At 37.7% G+C, this 19517-nt stretch overlaps 2 protein-coding genes and 5 non-coding genes across 7 annotated transcripts; 1 reads left to right on the forward strand and 6 right to left on the reverse strand.

Moving 5' to 3' along the window:
* Nucleotides 1-189: 189 nt before the first annotated feature.
* LOC122148084 lies at nucleotides 190-243 on the reverse strand. The gene has a single exon (XR_006162082.1). It is a non-coding gene; the product is annotated as a U7 small nuclear RNA (small nuclear RNA).
* Nucleotides 244-1183: 940 nt separating this feature from the next.
* Nucleotides 1184-9164, forward strand: LOC109104501 (triosephosphate isomerase B). Its single transcript, XM_042772110.1, has 7 exons — nucleotides 1184-1413; nucleotides 3311-3434; nucleotides 3584-3668; nucleotides 5112-5244; nucleotides 5332-5417; nucleotides 5511-5598; nucleotides 8529-9164. The coding sequence occupies exons 1-7, from the start codon at nucleotides 1302-1304 to the stop codon at nucleotides 8645-8647; spliced, it is 747 nt and encodes a 248-aa protein (XP_042628044.1). The 5' UTR covers nucleotides 1184-1301; the 3' UTR covers nucleotides 8648-9164.
* On the reverse strand, nucleotides 4558-4612 carry LOC122148087. The gene has a single exon (XR_006162085.1). It is a non-coding gene; the product is annotated as a U7 small nuclear RNA (small nuclear RNA).
* LOC122148085 lies at nucleotides 6828-6882 on the reverse strand. Its single transcript, XR_006162083.1, has one exon. It is a non-coding gene; the product is annotated as a U7 small nuclear RNA (small nuclear RNA).
* LOC122148083 lies at nucleotides 7775-7829 on the reverse strand. Its single transcript, XR_006162081.1, has one exon. It is a non-coding gene; the product is annotated as a U7 small nuclear RNA (small nuclear RNA).
* LOC122148086 lies at nucleotides 8121-8175 on the reverse strand. Its single transcript, XR_006162084.1, has one exon. It is a non-coding gene; the product is annotated as a U7 small nuclear RNA (small nuclear RNA).
* On the reverse strand, nucleotides 8758-19079 carry LOC109083103 (leukocyte receptor cluster member 8 homolog). Its single transcript, XM_042772109.1, has 15 exons — nucleotides 18789-19079; nucleotides 18033-18171; nucleotides 17794-17925; nucleotides 17175-17249; nucleotides 16662-17073; nucleotides 16405-16582; nucleotides 16102-16272; nucleotides 15757-15975; nucleotides 15471-15635; nucleotides 15045-15339; nucleotides 14785-14886; nucleotides 14638-14706; nucleotides 14428-14557; nucleotides 14135-14342; nucleotides 8758-14047 (listed from the first exon to the last, which is right to left on the reverse strand). Exons 1-15 carry the CDS (start codon nucleotides 18827-18829, stop codon nucleotides 13885-13887), a joined length of 2499 nt encoding a protein of 832 aa, XP_042628043.1. The 5' UTR covers nucleotides 18830-19079; the 3' UTR covers nucleotides 8758-13884.
* Between the last annotated feature and the right edge of the window lie 438 nt (nucleotides 19080-19517).

The following is a 19517-nucleotide window of genomic DNA, read 5'->3' on the forward strand; positions in this document are numbered from 1 at the left end:
TAATGCAATACTAGACTCGTATTAAATGTTACAAATTATTAGTTATGTCTATAGATCTGTCAGAGGATGTTATGGGGACGACGCACACATCACATCTGACATGACCTCCAAAAACTTCCAATTAAAAAACTAACATTTACTGTATTTTTTACATATTACACTTTAATTCTGTTTTTGAAACTCGGAAATGTGGGCTTTCTTTTAAAGAAAACCTTCTAGACAAATACTAAAAGAGCAAATTTCCAACTGGTAGCGTCTAACGAAAAGAGCTGTCTACTTTCACCAGGCATATCGATTATGGTGACTAAATAATTTGAGTCAAAGGAAGTTATAAAGAAATCAGATCGACTGGTTTATGAATTGAAATAATGGTTTCATTTATAAATATTGGTAAATTTCATGCAATATGCTTCTTTATATACCTTAAAATCATGGAATATTTCTTTATGTATTTGAAATGGCGAAAAGCATTGTGGGTATGCAAATTTAGTCCCACCTACAAGACCTTCTCTGCTACCAAAGACATGCCCTCCACCGGCCTCTATTAAATATGGTATATTTGTTTCTGCTATTTCACTTGGGTGTTTCAAAAGTTATAGATTGATTGAGACGAAAATGATTTTAAAATATTCAGAATTGCTCGCACTCCGTTAATATGCGTCAGTCCATCTTTCATTTCTGCTGAACATGCCACAGTATATTACAGAAAGCAGATGAATGTATATTTTTATCACTTTTAAAATTTTACAAATACAGGCAGTGGGTACATCAGGATGAACGTACAAGAAATAAATTAATAAATTAAATCAAAAGATAGAAATAACCATAAAAGGTTAAACAGACACATGACAAAAGACATGTTTACAAATATTGACACATTTTACAGCTTTCATATATTTTCAAATTTAATACTGTTTTTAGGTATTGTTGAATTTCTGCCTTTAAAATTAAGAACAAAGTCTTATTTTCCCATATTTACATTTCTGTATACAAAATTTAGATTGTAGAAGTAGTATAATGTCATAAACGAAAAAAAAATGACAAAACTTTTTCAAAGCACAGCTGGTCATTAAGTGATCTTTAGAAAATGAACAGAAATGGACAGTGGATATGGATTTTAAAGCACGTTTATTTTCGCAGGCGTGTTGTCTTCAGCCAATCGAAAGCGACGAGGGGCGGGGCTTATCAGTCAGCCTTATATAAACTCAAGCAGACCGCTGTTCCTCGCTGTCTCTTCGACCGGAAGTTGTTCGCTTATTCGTTTACCTAGTATTTTCTAGCGAAAGCAGCATTTTGCAGTCATGACTGGAAGGAAGTTTTTCGTCGGTGGCAACTGGAAAATGAACGGCGATAAAAAGAGCATTGAAGAGCTCGCCAATACATTGAATAACGCCAAACTCAACCCAGACACTGGTGCGTATTTCATTCAGTTTCCTCTTCACCAGACACAATCACATGGCTCTGCAAACACAGGCCTTTTAGGGGTTGTGCAACTCACTGCACTGACCCTGAGATGACATTCACACGGGTCTTTTGACAGCTCGCATCGCATTTAAGCTCCTCATTTCGAGGCTCGTTCTCGTTGTATTTATCAGCTGAGTTTTCTACAATCAGTCTGGAGCTCATAAGCACCTCGATTAATCAGTAACCAGACAGAAGTGTCCTGCATTAATTGTCCTAAACCATTTCTTTTATGAATGCAGAGTCGATATAAAGCACTATTCGCTTAATAAACAAGTCGGCTGACCGTCATATTTGGTAATGAAGGATTGATGCTCATCATGTGTCGTGACTCAAGGTTAAAGCTTCAGAATGGGTGTGTGATTTCCAGCACGTAGCCACAGCGTGCATGTTCGAGGCTTGTCAAATCAAGTGACAGGATGATCAGTGTGCTTGGTTTATCAACAAAACTGTGCTGTATTGGCTTATGCTATTTATTTATTTAAAAAAAAAATAATTATAATATTAAAAAGAACGCTATTAACTACAGCAGGGCATTTTTGAGTGATTTGGCGTTCCGCACTGTTTCCGCTATTCACTGTGACGTAAATCTGCATCACTGTCCGAGCTTTCTTACGGCTTTATTTGAGGCTCCAGAAAGGGTTGATCTGTCAATATCACAACAGTGGACTCTGCACTGGTAAAGTCCAAAAGCCACGCTGCTTCTGCGTCGTCTGTTTCATTAATGTGCTGAAACTATACAGTCTGTGGCTGAAACCCGAGAGAAGCGCTTCACGCGCAAAGGTCACGGGTCAGACTGTCGCATCTTGAACTAGCTTTTGCCTTTTTGCTTTACTTGATGGCCTCTGTAGTATGCTGTCATACGAGTAACTTTTCCTTTGACCTTTTATCAAGGGGGAGGAAGTGCCAGATATGTGTGCCCTTTACAGTGAGTTTAAATTAGTCTGACCCAAGATAACTTTACAGTATAAATGCCACCCTCCAGTTATAATACAGCATCACCTTAAAAAGTTTTATTAACTCTGAAATAAAAACTGACATGAAATAGTCAGGCATGTTTTTTTTTTTTGTTTTTTTTTTTTTTTTAAATTGAACAACTTATTGAATCTTGTTTTGTTATTGTATTGTTCACACTTGAGGAGGTAAAGTTTTATTAAATGGCCCAAACTGAGGGGCAAAAAGCATATAATTCAATGCAATTCAATGATGATTGAAATTTGAACATTGATGTTATTCAAAAGCCTGTTCGGATTCAGATTTCATGCATTTCAACATCATTTTTGCTTCAGTCCATTAAATGTTCTTCTTGAATTGTCTATAACGAATAAAAGTTGTGTTTTTGTTTATTACTTTATAATATCAGAAAGACACGTGTGCAAAAAGCCTTTACTTGCTTAAAAAAAAGTTTGAATGATCAGTCAGACAACAGAAGGCATCTAAAAGTTTTTCAGCAAATTTCAGATGTTTATAAATTAGGGAATTATAGAAATATATCAAATATGATAGAGTAGGCTGTAAGGATAAGAAAAAATAATACTTGTCTTGCTAGTATTGCTGGTAAAAATAGTTTGCTACTTTTAGAAGAAACACTTTATTTTTAATTCAAAAAATAACTTCATATTCTTTCTGCTATCTATCTTGTGACGTTCTTAATCCAGATGTACTGTCAGCAATCTGAACGGTTAAAAATCTTCTGTTTGTTCGTGACGTGCAAGCAGGGCTTTGCTTTGGTGGTCTTTCATGTTAAAGAAACACTGCAGTGACTACAATTCACAGTGATTTTTTTTTTTTTTTTCATTTATTTTTTCCTCAGTGGTGGTTAAACATATTTGTTTATTTTGTCTCCCAGAGGTTGTGTGTGGCGCTCCACCCATCTATCTCGACTATGCCAGGTCCAAGCTGAATCCTAACATTGATGTTGCTGCACAGAACTGCTACAAGGTTGCAAAGGGAGCCTTCACTGGAGAGATCAGGTACACGTCCTCCAATTCACAGTCCAGAAAAACAGCCTCACATAAATAATGAAAATATGATCTTCAGTTTATTCATGGTTTTGTTCTTATGCAAATTTCTTTGTAGTTGTACCCATCGTCACTATAATTGATTTGTCTTATTCTTTCAGCCCTGCGATGATTAAGGACTGTGGGGTAAAATGGGTTATTCTGGGACACTCTGAGAGACGCCATGTGTTTGGAGAGAGTGATGAGGTAACTCAGTGCTTTAACACGTTATATGAAACCCAGTTTTTATTACAGAATAAATCAGCAGCAATTAGTCCTCCATGTTTTTTTTTTGTTTTGTTTTTTGTTTTTTTCTGATGTTCATGAACAGTGTTTATTTATTTTACATATTTCATTATTTAACAAAAGATTAAGTTACTTTAAATATGCTTTTGGAATGCATTAATTATTTAAAGTGTATTCGATGTCAGTGTTGATTCTGGAAAAACTACACTGAAACAGTGAGTATATACTGCCCCCTAGTGTGTGGGTTGATTTATAACAGTAGTGCTGTTTGTGGATACCAAGTGCTTGCTGATGGCTGCATCACCTACTGTTACTTTCTGGCTAAAACCAAAATTTCAGACACATTACCTGTGGTATTACTAAAAGCTCATTTGATCTTGAAGCATCTCACACCCTCCTTGCGTTTACAAAAACAAAAAAAGTAATTAATAAAATTTGAATTTTCCTTAAGGGGGTATTTTTGACTATTAATGGCTTAACTTTAGAATTTCTTATTTTTTTTCTACTTTTTTTAACAAACAATTTTTTATTTTATTTTTTTAAATAAAGAAACCTACTTGATAAATACTAAGAGACAATTTTAAATTAATATTTGTCTAGTGAATCCTGCTGATTACTTTAAGTGAGTATCTCACTCATGGTGACAGAAACAGACCTGAAAAGAATGAAAGTTAAACATGAAATGCATTATAATGCAAATATAAACACACCCTAAGATTTCACCCACTAACAAACAATCACGCATTCTGTTTTTTAACAAGAAATCAAGGTACACCACATGTAGGTGCTGTAAATATCATATTCAAACTTCAATGTCATATTGGGATATCTTTTTTTTTAACAGTTATGGAGGGATTTCCTTTTAAAGGAAACCTACTAGAAATATACTAAAAGAGCAAGTTTTCAGCTATAGCTCTGCAGTGAACCCCACCCATCCGTTTGAGCGAGTATCTCACTCATGGTGACTGAAGTAAACCTAAGCTGAAGTTTAATGTGATATGTATTATACAAATTTGAAGATGTCCCCAATAAGGGCACCATCTACTAATTAAGAATTTGTTTATGCAAATAGTTTGCTAATTCGCCCATACTGTCTCAGGACAAAACTGAGATAAAAGTAGCACTATGTTTGAGGTTGATTTATTAGAGTTTTTAGTAGATTTATTGTAGTAATGTAATTTTGCTGTTAAAAATTATAAAAACATTCTTGTGATTTTAATTTAAGTGTTTAAAAAGTCAAGAAGATTGGGGTATTTGCAAATTTGACAAGATTAAAAATAAAATGCATGTTAGGTATAATACGTTTGTCAGTATCACATAATCATGATGATCAGTCACCATTTCTCTTAATAAATCATATGCATTTCTCTGATCTTACTCTCTGGATTTTATTTTTCCTGATAGCTGATTGGGCAGAAGGTCGCTCATGCTCTTGAGAACGGTTTGGGCGTGATCGCCTGCATCGGTGAGAAGCTGGATGAGAGGGAGGCCGGAATCACGGAGAAGGTTGTTTTTTCACAGACCAAGTTCATTGCAGGTATCTTTCGATTTAGTGAAGCATATATGTGTATGTTATAATAAAACATACCTTGTATTTGATATGAGACTGTATCATTTCTTTTAGATAACGTGAAGGACTGGAGCAAAGTGGTCCTTGCTTATGAGCCTGTGTGGGCCATCGGCACTGGAAAAACTGCATCCCCCCAGCAGGTACAGTCAAGCCGTTCAAACTGGAACATGGAGGCTTTTCAAACATGTTCCCAGGTTTGATTGACCTCAGTGTCTCCTCTGCGGCTCTTACAGGCTCAGGAGGTGCATGACAAGCTCAGGCAGTGGATGAAGGCCAATGTCTCCGAGGCTGTCGCCAACTCCGTCAGGATCATTTATGGAGGTCAGTCTTTTTGAATCCCTTTGATTTGTGGTATTTTGAAAGCACACGTGACTGTTCACTCTGCTGCTTTGGGAAGATTTACAGTTCATGCTTGTCTATATTGGCTACAGTAAGTTTATATAAAAACATTATATAGGAATTTATTGTAGTCATACAACACAACTACATAAACACATCAAACTGTGTGTTCAGTACTCGGGCAAGTCTAAAGTCTGTAGTAACAACACTAAGGTGTTTATAATTAAAATTGTCACTATTTATATACACATCTATAATATGTTTGATTATTACAAAGCACTTAAAATTCAGCATGTTAAGTTTGGCGGTTTTGTTCGTTTTTTTTTTTTTTATCAAACTGTAAGTGGTTCATCCTTTTAAAGGAAACCTTTCCTGTCACTCGTGGTGAACGAACAACTTTAAGGAGATTGTGGTTGAAGTGTCTATCATTAGTAACATCTAAACCATTTAAAGTGAAAGGCATTGTGGGTATGCAAATTTAAACACCCTCCAATGCTGTCTATTAGTGATGGGAGAACCAAACGTTTTTAAAAATTGAGTCTATGTATTTTTTTTATTTGCATGGCTTGTTTTTTTTTTTTTTTTTATGGAGGGCTTGGCTAAACATGCCAATAAGACACCATTAACCAGTACTCTTCCTTTTTATTATACATTATACATATGAAGATGTGCGCAAATTTATAAAACTCATCTGTGATTACTTAAAAAAACTATAAACACTGGTTCTTGGGTTCACAATGATCGCCCCTGTTGATGAACCATTGAAATGTCTAAACATTTCAAAACGGTTCTAATGTAACAAAGCATTGTTTATCATGTGACTTGAGCTGTTTGAAACACACTTTGAAACAAATGATTTGCAAAGGTTTCAAAGCTTCACAAAGCAATGCTTCCAGAGCACTCATCACTGCTTTCTGCAGACAATAAATATTGGAGTTCAGTACAGATATGCATAAATCCACTTTTGATAAATGCTAAATATATTTTATATATATATTATGTGTGTGTGTGTGTGTGTGTGTATATATATATATGTATATATATGTATATGTGTGTGTGTGTATGTATATGTGTGTGTGTGTATATATATGTGTGTGTGTGTGTGTGTATATATATATATATATATGTATATGTGTGTGTGTATGTATATGTGTGTGTGTGTGTGTATATATATATGTATATGTGTGTGTACTCTATTTTTAACAAATATTATAGGCTTTCTTTTAAAGAAAGCCTGCTGGACAAATACTAAAAGAGACAATTTTAATTGAAGCCATGTCTATTAAATCCTGCCATCACTTTAAATGAGTATCTCACTTATGGTGACTGAAACTGACCTGACGTGAATGAAAGTTTAGCATGTGAAATGTGTTGTTATGCAAATTCAAACATTCCCCAGTGATGTCACCCATCAGAAATGAGGGGCATTTTTTTATTTTATTTAGTATTCAACACATCATATAGTTGACATTACATAGTTACATATTACATAGTTCTTACATCGCCCAAGAAAGAAAATATAAAACCAAAGGCTAAATGTATTAACATTTTAGCCTTTAAAACATTTATCTTATCCAAAGTCCTAAAATCTTTATAGATTCTATCTGGTTTTTAAAACCCAATTTTAATTTAGATTCTTTCCAAAAAGAGTACAAGATTTCCATCTTTGTTCTGTTAATTCTAGCACCAGTAACTAAGACTTCCTTTGAAGGGGTTTGCTTTTAAAGGAAACATACTGGGCAAATACTTGGCAACAGTGAATATTAAGGAACATCTGACTGCTGGATGCAATTAGAATCAAGCATTTCAAACCACTCTATAATAAACAGAAATACAACTTTGCTATAGTATATGTGACCCTCTCTGTGAATCCAGGCTTAAATCTAACTGTGAGATAACATGCATCAAAATTTGATTTCAACCATTAATTTCACTATGATTTCAATCTTTGACATGGCCTTACTCAGTCAATATTAAAGATATAAAATTTATATTTTCACACAATGTTCTACATCTTTATGAAGGATAATTTTATGTAGAAAATGGTAAAACATAAAAAATGACTTTAACTGGGTTTCCATGGGCAGAGTCACATTATCTTCAACAGCAGGCAAAAAAATAACATTTAACAGAACAATCTTTCTTTATACCGTTTTGAATGGGTTTTCTATTAAAGAAAACCTGCTAGACAAATACTAAAAGAGCTAATTTCCAGTCAGTTATTGTGCAGTGAACCTCTCCCATAATTTTCAGTAAGTGTCTCACTTGTGGTGACTAAGGAGGAAAAAATGTATAATAACATTTCAACCACATGAAGACTGTGAAGGTGATGTAAAAGACAGTGCCAGTGCTTTCACCCTGGTTATAATAGCCATATTATCCCAAAACAGCATAATTTATTGTAGTAACAATATACGAATGTTGTGTTCAGAGCTGTTTAAAAGATTGTTCTGTTTTTAAAAAGTAAGAGGTACCATGTATCTTTCTGTTTTTAACAGTCATGAAGGGGCTTCCTTTTAAAGGAAACCTTCTAGACAAATACTAAAGAGACAATTTCTTACTAGCAATTGTTCAAGTCACCATCTGTGACTGAGTGAGTACCTCATTGGTGGTGACTGAAACAATGACTAACAGTGAAAGGCATTATGGGTATGCAAATGAGGTGTCTAATTTGGGTGGTGCAGTGCATTCATAACATACATTCCAACATGATACCAGTGTAGTTTATCGCTATAAACAACTGGTGAGGCTGCTTACGTTAGGGCTCTTAGGAAATAATTTGCTTGACTTTTCAGAAGATTTAGAGACGTTTTCCAAGTGACAGCAAATCCAAATATCATCAACAATACAAATATCTGATGTGTGCTGCTCTTTGGTAAAAATGTCACTCTGTTTATGGTCCACCATTTCAGGATCTGTCACTGGAGGGACCTGCAAGGAACTTGCTTCTCAGAAAGATGTGGACGGCTTCCTGGTGGGCGGCGCTTCCTTGAAACCAGAGTTTATCGACATTATTAATGCAAAGGCATAAAGAGATTAAGCCATCATCTACCTAAACTCTAAGGCTTAGGTCTGCTCCCAAATCCTGCTCTTCTTTAGAAAGTGTTATTGTGGTTTTGTTGCGGTTTCATTTTTTTGTATTATTATAAAGGGACAGATAGACACATACTGAACACTCAAGGGTTTTATTCCACAGAAACCCACGCAGCCGAGTGTGTTACTAGCCCTCCTACTAGTGTAGTGAACTACAGGACTGTAATGAGAACTATCATGGGGCTTAGAGCCCACGCCTTTACTTGAAAAATGTTTACCAACATTCTTGTGTACACCGTGTCAAAATTCTAGGACAAAGTCAATCAACCTCGGAGTCTTTATAATTCAAGTGAAACTACTTTCCATTAATGTGGTTGTCCTGATGTTTTCCTGTCCCTCAAAGAGTTTCTCTGAGTGGCCTTTCCCAAAGGTGCTCATATGTAATAACCAATGTCATTTGTTATAAAGGATAAGACCGAAATATTCTAATAAATGTTTCAGAAGTGTAGACCTTATTTTACTGTTGTCTGACGTTATCGTGCTTCTGCATAATTATTTTTGTAACTACACACACAAACAAAACATTAGTTTTTAAAGAAGTCTCCTGTGCTCAACATCTGCATTTATTTGATCAAGTACATTATTTTTTTTTATTAGTACAACTGAAAGTAACTGCTTTATTTCAAAATATATTATACGCTATAATTGATTATGACAGCTGAATTCATGTCCCATGATCCTTAAGAAATAATTTTTAAAAAATACTTCTCAAAACTAAAACATTTAACAGTGACCCACATTGAACAGTAGTCTAAATGGCAGAAATCACTTTGTCATATGAAACTTTACATGAAATTCCCTACAGATTACTATGTTACTAAGTACTTCAAAGAATCTTATATTCTGTATTAATATTCATGCAATTCTTATGAATTAAGAAATGCATGGAATTCTTAAATGGACTGGGCAAAATTCTTGTATTACAACATCGGGCTATAATGAGCAAGCTAGTGTAATTTGGAAATGGAGAAAAAGCTAGTTTGTAAAACACAAAAGTGTTCAATTCTATATACAAGCTAAAAAACAGCAGCAGTGGGAGCACACTGTATATATAAACCTCTGTATCTCGTCACATTTGGCATATTAATAACAGTTCCAACTAGTATTAAAAAAAAGGTTTTAATTCTTTATTTTTTTTTTCTCAAGATAAGAAAGTAAGTACATTATATACAGATCAGCATCTACAAATGGCAGTATTTTCTTTGTGAACTCCACTGTATAATAACATGGAGCGCTAGATAGGTCAGAAACATTAGGACTTTCAGAGATGGTGCTGTAAAAGAAGAAACAGATGCAAGTACAGTCTTGTCAGAATACTTACTGCCAAGCACTGACTACATATATACCAACAATATCACAACAATGCATTACAGAACACAAAGGAAAGAAGAGGGAGACGAGGAACATGCAGAAAGAACAGATTGCTGAAAAAATATTAAAGATGAGACAAAGGAAAAAGAATCAATGGCTAAAGTTGGAATGTAAGAGAACACTTGGAGGCAAATCTGAACAACAAACATTATGAACGGGGAAGAAAGCAAAGAGCTGATGCAAAGGAAAGAAGTTAAAGAAATTAGATGTGCAAGGGGACAGGCAACATTTAAAGAGAGGGACGAAACTGGTAGCAATACTGCTGTTAAAATAATATGCATCAACTATGACAGCAAGGGCTAAAAATACATTTCATGAAAGAAAAATAAACAGTGGCATCATTTAAGACAACATTGCTTTGGACAATCCTTAAGTAATAGGCATCATGGGCAGCCAATCAACATTACCATTAGAAAATGCAGTGAGCTTTTAAGACCTGAATGGAATTACTCTAAGGATTTATCTAACCTGCTCTATAGTTCACATGAGTAGAAAATTTCTGATCATTTGTATGTCCAGGTGTGTCCAATATGCAATTCTACAGCTTATATTAAACCCCAAAGTTAGACATCAGAAACCTCAAGTCCATAAACAAAACACCAAATAATACAGCCGTAAACAACAGTAATAAAAAAAAAAAGTCAAAAAGTAAAAAAAACAAAAAAAAAAAAAAAAACAAATCAACATCATTAATATAGCTAGAGAAAAAAAAAAGCAATGTTAAGACAAAAGACACACCTGAACATACAGCAGCAGTTCTACTGAACTCTATAAGGAGCAATTCCTAAAATAAAACCCATACATCATCTTCGGACAGACATGGTGGTTTTGTCATGTTTCTTAAAGATTTTGTGATTGGCATCAAGAAAAACATTGCAAATTGAAATCACCAGGCTCTCCTCAAAATGACAAATGCATCAGACAACAGGCACAATGAAGAATCTGAATTGGCTGATGTCTGGATGTCTTAATGCCCATTTTCCAGTGTGCCTCTGGATTTGTTTTGCCCTCATCTTTTCATCTCTTGCTTTGCTCCGAATATGCATGACTGCAAGAAGAGAGAGAGAATCTGGCAATGAAGGAGTGCAGGAGGAGAGAGGAGAACAAGGGGTGGGAGGGGTTGAAGGTTGAGGAGAGGAGAGCAAAGTCAGTGTGGCAACCAGCAGCATCAGCAAGGAATTCATTTACAATATACAACCAAATACAAGATGAAGCTCTAAAGTCAACAAAATGAGCTAAAAATATAGATTGATTAACACAATTTCCCAACTTCAAAACAATGCAGTCATTCAGTTCTCATTTTACTAAGTCAAATCAGTTAAGACAAGTTGCAAATTAAAGGAATCAATATCTTGGTGCTTGTGCCTAATCTTTATCTTATTGTTGGATACTTTCGTGTGAAAGTAAATTTTTACAGGTATGAGAGCCAGGAAAAGCTGAACTGGGAAATGAGGAAGATGATAAACAAAGCTAAGATAAAGTAAATATGACAAAAATTACTTGGGAAGATTAAATAATGATCAACAATGGAAAGATTTGGCATATTATAAACAAACCATGAATCCCTGACTTCTTCATGAGTGTGGATTGGATGTTTTACTTTCTAACGCAATTTATTTAATGTCTAGGGGAACAAGAAATTTGTGAATAATTTGAACATGAAGATCGCATATCAGTGTGAACATGCTCACCACCCAAAATATATTTAAACTTATAAAACTGCCAGCAAAATAACTGTATAGCTGAAAATTACACTTACCATTGTACAAACAAACAAAAATAATTATGAAATCAAAGTAACTATAAGGGAAAAGAAATTTTTTTTTTTTACTTTGCACATTATTTACATTAGCACATATTTACAAATTTCACCCATGAGGTGTTAGGGATGCTTTCTGCTTATAGTGGCCCTGAGCACATCTTGCTAAAGCACACATATTTCAGACCCAATCCTTATCCATGCTAGATCTTAATAACATTAAATAAACTGGATTATGTCAACTGCAAATGCTGCTGCACATGCTCCTCGTTCATTTACAATGAAATTGATGTGTGAGTGTCAACTCCAATTTTAAAGCAGTCCATTAGAAATCAAGGTGCATTAGATGAACTCTGTAATACTTTGAATTGGAATAACTTTTTTACTACGATGTGTTCATGCTTCAATCATTGGCTAGATTAAGACCATGATACCATATCAATCTGAGATTTACTACTGTATCACAGTAATATCCATGTAAAATTAGCAGATCTTTTAGATTTTTGTATGGATCTTTTGGTGTCAATCTTGCAGATAAGGGGTGCAACAGGGTTCAGTATAAGGCCCATTTTAAAATGAGAAATGACAAATTCACAACCTGCCAGAAGGGTTAACAGATACCAAGCCAAGCATGTTGTTCAGCAGTGATAACACCTCAACCCAGGCTGAATGAAGATCCACCATGCTTTTTTTAAAGCATCAAGTCCTTCTTACCAGCCATTACCAGTAGACGTGGCCAAAGCTTAAGGAGCCATACTAACCCATGTGTTTCCAAACCCCAGCCAGACAGTGGATGCCCTTGCAGGAGTGAGGTGACTAGTAAAGATCACCATCCGGACAGAAGACAAGAGACAGCCTCCAACTTCTGTGAAGAAAAACTGAGCTTGCTTTTCATTCCAAATGACTTTTTCCTTCGCCGGCTGACTGCATGTCAGGCGTACAAAACTTTTATGCTGGGTGATGCTTTGTAGGGGGCTTCGCTCTTCAGAGGCCGGTGGTCAAACCTAGTGGTGAATGAATGCCCTAAGTGGACCCTCGTGACTTTTAAAACGGTTGGCCCTATTCAGATCACAGCTGGGGTACAAGTGAAAGAGAAGATTGAGTCACTGAGCTGTGCTTCCTGGGTGTCGAGGAACGATTAGGAGGGCATGTTTGACTAATGAAGGCCAGCTTCTTGACTGTTGATGATGTGCAGGTGAGGGAGAAGAGACTGTGTGGGAAGGGGGCGGAACTTACGATGTAAAACTGGGCCTAATCTGCATTTCTTAAGGTGGTTGTCTTGTTATAGCTCAGTCCAAATATTGCATACTATCAGCATTAGGATCTTAGAGATGAAGGGAACCGGGAGATCTAACAGAACACCTCCACCAGTGACTCACTGAAGACATCTCAGGCAAAGAGAAAGATTGGGAATACAAACCATCCTCTTCTTGCTTGAAGGATTGCACTGTAGCTCACTTGACTTTAAAGTCCATTAATGATGACCAAAACCTTGCAGAAGGAGCCTTCATACAGACTTGAAGAGCTGGTACGCTGTTGGTTGAAACTGGCTCACAATATATTCTGGATTAACCATGATGTTTCAGGTCTTGAGCTTTGCGGCTGTTTGCTTGAGAGGAGAGAAACATGAGAACACACAACACTGTTAGCTTAGATGCTTTTTTGAGCTCTGTGATGTGGGACCTGACATGACCTGCTGACCCTACCCCACCAGATCTTTGCCTTTTCCTTTTTTCTATTGGTGTAAGGGATAGTGTGCAAGTAAATTGATTGCCTGATACTTCACTAAATGGGCTGTGTGAATAGGCTATACTGGGTCTTGAAAATAGCACCTAAGTCCCTGTGTGTGGATGTCATCTGTCAGAAAGTCCATCACTCTACAAGAATTAAAAATTCTGAGATATCTTTCATAAATATGATCATCAGCATCATAGACTCTGAGTGTGTCTGTCTATTATGTAGATATCTGGTCCCTTATCTATAGTCTGTCTTTTTAAGCTCTATAAATAAAAAATTCTCTAGTCACTCCTCACCCTTTCCCCATACTACGAGGTTGTAAGACTGACTGAGCTAACTTTACAGTCTATTTTGCTTGGGTCAGAGGGGGTGAATGTAACCCCAAGCCCTGTTAGAAACGCTACACATGAGTCTAAATCTGGGAAGGCCAAGCTGGACTGCACATACTCCACCGGCACAGAGGGCCTGAACCTGTAACAGAACGGAAAAAGAACACTTTAGACTTCAATTATCAATAGCATAATTTTTGTAAGCAATCTGCCTGGCATCTGCACTCACGTTTTAAGAATGGCCCTCAGCGCTAGATTTCTTTCACGCTCCACAAACTTATCAATAAGGTAAGCAGCCATACGTGGAGCATTCTTATAGAGTCTGAAGAACCGGTGGAAGTTTCCAAGCGCCCAGGCAGTACGGAGCTCAAGAGCATGAGCTACACACGGATCAGCACGGAGCTCAGGTGTCAGGTACACAAGCTCAGTCGTCAGGTCTAAGAAAAAGTTAGCGAAGGCATTATAAACATTTCGTGTGAGATTGAGAAACTATGAAATGGACTGCAAAATAGTGATGTTTACCTCCAGAATTCTTAGTAAAGATGTAGTAGATAAGTCTGTAGGAAGTGAATTCTCCCACGTTGTCCGATGGGCAGTCTTTATAAAGGGCCTTCAGCTGGGTCTGGCACTGGTTAAACTCCTCGTGGTCACCCTGATAACAGTTGAAATGTGGGTTTAGCCCAAAAGAAAGAAAAATGGCTTTCAATCAGAGCTAACTTTACATGCACATACCTTTTCCAGAGCAATGCGAGCGTGTGTCTCATACACCTCCACAGTGAAGTCTGTACGCACACCTTGAACCTGAATGACAAGAATTCAAAATAAGACACTAAAAAATAAAAATGAAGCAGAAAAGTGGTATTACTAAGTGTTACTCACAGTGAGATCCTGTCGTATTGACTTCATTTGTTCACATGCGTACAAGTAATCCTGATTGGATTTCCAATGAGCTTTAACCGCAATTAGGGACTTTCGCAACACCTAAAACACAACAGAAGATTCAATACAAATCTTCAAATAAACTGCTTAATTTACCACTTTTGAGTACAATCTACAAATAACACACAACATCTAGTGTTGACCACACAACTATAACCATTGAACAGATCTTTAAAAGCAACACTTTGAGAGACACTCACAGATACAGGTCTGACAGTTGAAGGGTCAGGGGCACAGGTCAGGCGAAGGTAGTTTTTGGTGATGTCCTGGCAGGTGCCGACTATGGGGCATTCATCCCAACTCAGTCCCTCTTGGGTGCCATTGGGGAGGTCAAAAACATTGATGTTTAACACTAGAGGCTCAGTGCGCAGTTTAGTGTGGAAACGTGCTGCACGGCTCTGCTTCTTCGCTTCACGGTTTGGGTCATGAAAGTCAAGGCCTGCATTACCACCTTTCCGCTTTTTACCAATACCGCCGGAGAGGTCTTCCATATTCCTGATGGAAGTCAGAAAAGAAGTTTAATGAGGCCACTAGAAATGTTTTCAAGTGGCTACATTGTCATACTGACCAAAATTACCAAAAGTTTGGTAATGCAATTTAATTTTGTTGTACAAACAACATCTCACCTCCGCCCTCTGTTTGCTTTGCCTCTTCCTCTGCCTCTCTCTCCCGCAGCACCTCTACCTCGCCCCCTTTCTCCCCCGCGGCCTCGGGCAGCCTTTTGTTGCCGCCGGGACAGTGGAAGTCGAAGATCACTTGACATGCTGCTGTCTGACTGAGAGCCAGAGTCACTAAAGGAGGAACACAATCACCTGTCATATCCTACAGATCTCCAAATCCTTTTATATTCATACTGATGAATGAAAGTGATTGTATTGGATTATTAAGCAAGTTTGCAACCCTGTGCATTACCTGCGATGATGTCTACTCCGGTCCCTGTGTCGGCTGTGAGGTGACGGGGATCGTGACGAGGAGCGGGATGAGCTTGAAGAGGGGCTTCTTTGAGAAAAGACATTTCTGTAGTTACCCAACCTGGCCCCGCCCCTGCCACGGGTGGCTCCACCTCTCCCAATAGCATTCTCCTGAGAACGCTGAGGAATCGCCTCCCAGCGAGACTGCTTTGGCTTCAAACTGATAAAGCAAGTGGTTGTTTAGTGCCAGTAGTTAATAGTTGAAATAACATATCTGAAGCTAAATGAACAATGAATATGGAACTGAACCAAGGGTAGAAAGTTATAGAAGCGAGATGCAACCCACTCTGGCAGTGGTTCTCTGGTCCAGTCGATGGTGTAAGCAGAGCCATCCTGTAGTCTGGACTGCAGAAGGTCCTTTAACACTTTTTCCGTACGATCCTTATCCTCTTCAGATTCACAGGCTGTGAAGCAGCGCTGTACATACTCTTTCATAGCCTGTGGCCAGTCCTGAGGCCTACAAGATAAAAAATAGTTTTCATTTATTTATAATTACATTTAAATATCTCTTAGTTGACATGGGTGATACCTTAAATTAGGAGGGCTCTAAAGATTTACCTCGAATTAAAATATTTCCCAGTACGCTTACCGAGTTTGGGCACTTCCTGTTGAAGTGTTAGAGGTTCCAGGAACAGACCCAGGTGATGGGTTTGCAGCAGTGGGGGAAGCCAATCCAGGGGCCTGATCACCGGAAGTAAAGTTTTGATTCCCCATGACGTATGGGCGTTTTTGTATATTAAATTTTACAGCACCGGTTCCAGGTGCCTCTGTTAGGGGAAAAAGAAAACATTAGGAGGATATAATTAAAAGCACACATTGTACACGCATAAGCACAAAGATACATACGTTTCATGCGTTGCCACGGCTGCTGGTCACCTTTGTTCATATTGCTATTGTTAGGTTTCTTAGCATCCACCCTGCCTGGGCCTCCATATGGGCCCTGTCCTGGAGCCTGCTGCTGAGGGGGCAGATATGCTGGAGCTTGGTAACCCTGGTACCCAGCCCGAATCTGTCCTGAATTATAGCCCTGCATCATAGGGTTTGAATCTGTGGGGCTGTATGGCAGGGTACCATTAGGGTTGTAAGGGGTTTGGGATGGTGAAGGGGGGAACTGGGCATTGGGTGGGGGAGGTATAGGAGGGGTTGGGGGCTGGTCAGTGGATGTAGGACTCTGGGGGGGTGGTTGAGGGGTTGCAGGAGGAGGGGGCTGGGAGGAATAGCTGGAGGACTGATCTTCCATCATAGGCATGGCAGGGGCCTGAAAAAGAGAGGGAGAAATAATCTGTGAATTACTTAAAACTTAAACTAGTTGATATACATGCCCAGCATGAATTCAGAATTATATATGGAGGTCTATACCTGTCCAGTGGGGGTAGTGGGTGTCTGGTAGCCCCCTTGAACACCATACTGTCCTGGAGGATATGGTCCTCCATACTGGATGGGGTGAGGGAGGAGAAAGATATCAATATTGAAACTGGACAAAATAGGACAGTGGTAAAGGTTGGGTTGAGTGGTACTAGCTTTTGTCTGAAAAGATTTAAAAAACTAGGCGGGCAAATGAATTGCACAGTTTCTGCAGCGAAGGTCTGGTTAAAGGCTCTAATGTTACCCAGCCAAAAGCATTTGATTTCTTTTTTGTCAATATTATTTTGAGAATATTAATAATACATCAGACAGCAGCAGATCTACCAGGATACATTTACAAGGCAAGGTGTATTTTGACACATATCTGAACACTGCTTTGGATTGGAGAGTCTGCCAGAAACAAACACTCGTGCAAATGCTAAAATGTAGATCCATGTCAGACAGTTCCCTGTACTATCATACAGCAGAAAGGCTATTATACTTGAATTTTATCCTGGTATCAATGTAACAAGACTACACATTTTAGGAAATATACTTCTAATTGTGACTGAGTTCTTAGGGCAAACATATATAAGCATATGCTGTAAGAATATGGAGAAGTGCATTTATTTACCGGAGGCATGGGGTAATAGTAGTTATATGGATATGGGTAACCGGCATACTGTTGTTGGTTCTGTTGATACCACTGCTGATAGTATTGCTGCTGCTGCATTGCAGGAGAGTCTGTTGGCTGATAAGGTCCAGTCTAACAGAAAACAGAACAGAATCAACCATTTACCCACACAAAATAGGCATAGACAATTAACGCAACTAGGAAACACCTCTACTCATAAAAATAAAAAAAACACTAACCTGTTGTGGGGTGAGATTGGTTGGTGAAGTCTTGGTAGAGTTCTGACTTTTAGTAATGGAGGCTAGAGCCTTTCGGGCTTTTTCCCACTCTGGGTTCTCATGGACTTGCCCTTCTCCGCTTGAATTACTACCATACGGCCTGTGCATGACAAGGTAAATCTGACTTTAGGTTACACCAAATCTAGAACCTTCATGTACAAAAACAGAGTTCACATACAAATAAAACTGACTACAACAGCAGCCAGTATATAGCGCTATAATATCTTCACACTTTAAAAACTGCAAGTTAGTTTTATATCGAGTCACGCACATAGTTATTACAAATACCGTGCCTTGCTTAGATAATCAATGGCACAAAAGCGTGTTGGTTAAATACCATAACGGTAATATTACAATCTAGACTGGCTATATCCAGTAATCAGGCCTTTAATAAACAGGCCACACGTAGAAAAAGTCTAATTCCAACGTGCAATAACTTTTCAATGTCATTTGAATTAAACTATTAATGTTAACAGTGACGTCTTCAATCTAAATGGTTTTTAAAAATGATCAAAGACGATTGAATTCGCTGAACTTCCGCAAATAAAGCGTTAGGCTGGCGAACGCTAAAACCCTATGGACATTTACACCAACTTCTGCATCATACATGTCTGATAAAGGTTCCCATTTATAGAGAGCAGTCGTTCAAGAGTCACAACGATGTAGCAGAACATATATGTTGTGATAAGAAGGATTTATAATCTGTAAAAATCTTACCAGTTTGGTGTCGGGGCTTGCTGTGCCGCGTTCACCGCCATTTTGCCAGAGCTAACAAAACTATTAGCTAACTTACTTGTTAGCGCGTCCGAAAAAAAAAAATGAGGAAAATAATAGTTCTAACGTTTAATATAGGATGTTTTGTAGGTAATCGCGTAAAAAAGCTGCTTAACAATGGTTTATATCGAATACCTTAAATGAACCAAGTTCCACTTGACAGTAGGACTATACTGGAGCCCATATCAACTAGTTCGTCGAACTCAGCGGTTGAATGTCAACACCTCTAACAAAATGGCTGATGATGACACCGGAAATTCTTCCGCCTTCTCCTATTGGACGACTCTCGTGAGGCCAACAAGGAAGTGACTTAAACTGTTATTCGTCAAAGTTTTTATTCGTCAACTGGCCTCTCATAGACTCCCCATGTTAAAATGCGCAACTTTACAGCAGAAAAAAAACATGATTGCAGCCTGGTTGCAGATATTGCTATTAAAAAAATTAATAAATAAATAAATAAATAATAAAAACACAGATATTGCTATTAAAAAAAAAATATATATAACCAAAATTATTTCAAATCTTACTTCCCACTCTATTTCCCCAAAACACCTATAATCTCTGGATCTGGCAACACAGAGGCTGCACCCGCGCCCTCAAGGTTCATTCACTCCGCCAGCATCTCGCAGCGATCGTTTTCATATCACCAACGCTAAAAATTCCTGCAAACTG

The sequence above is a fragment of the Cyprinus carpio genome, chromosome A16, assembly GCF_018340385.1.
Source record: "Cyprinus carpio isolate SPL01 chromosome A16, ASM1834038v1, whole genome shotgun sequence".
NCBI lineage: Eukaryota > Metazoa > Chordata > Actinopteri > Cypriniformes > Cyprinidae > Cyprinus > Cyprinus carpio.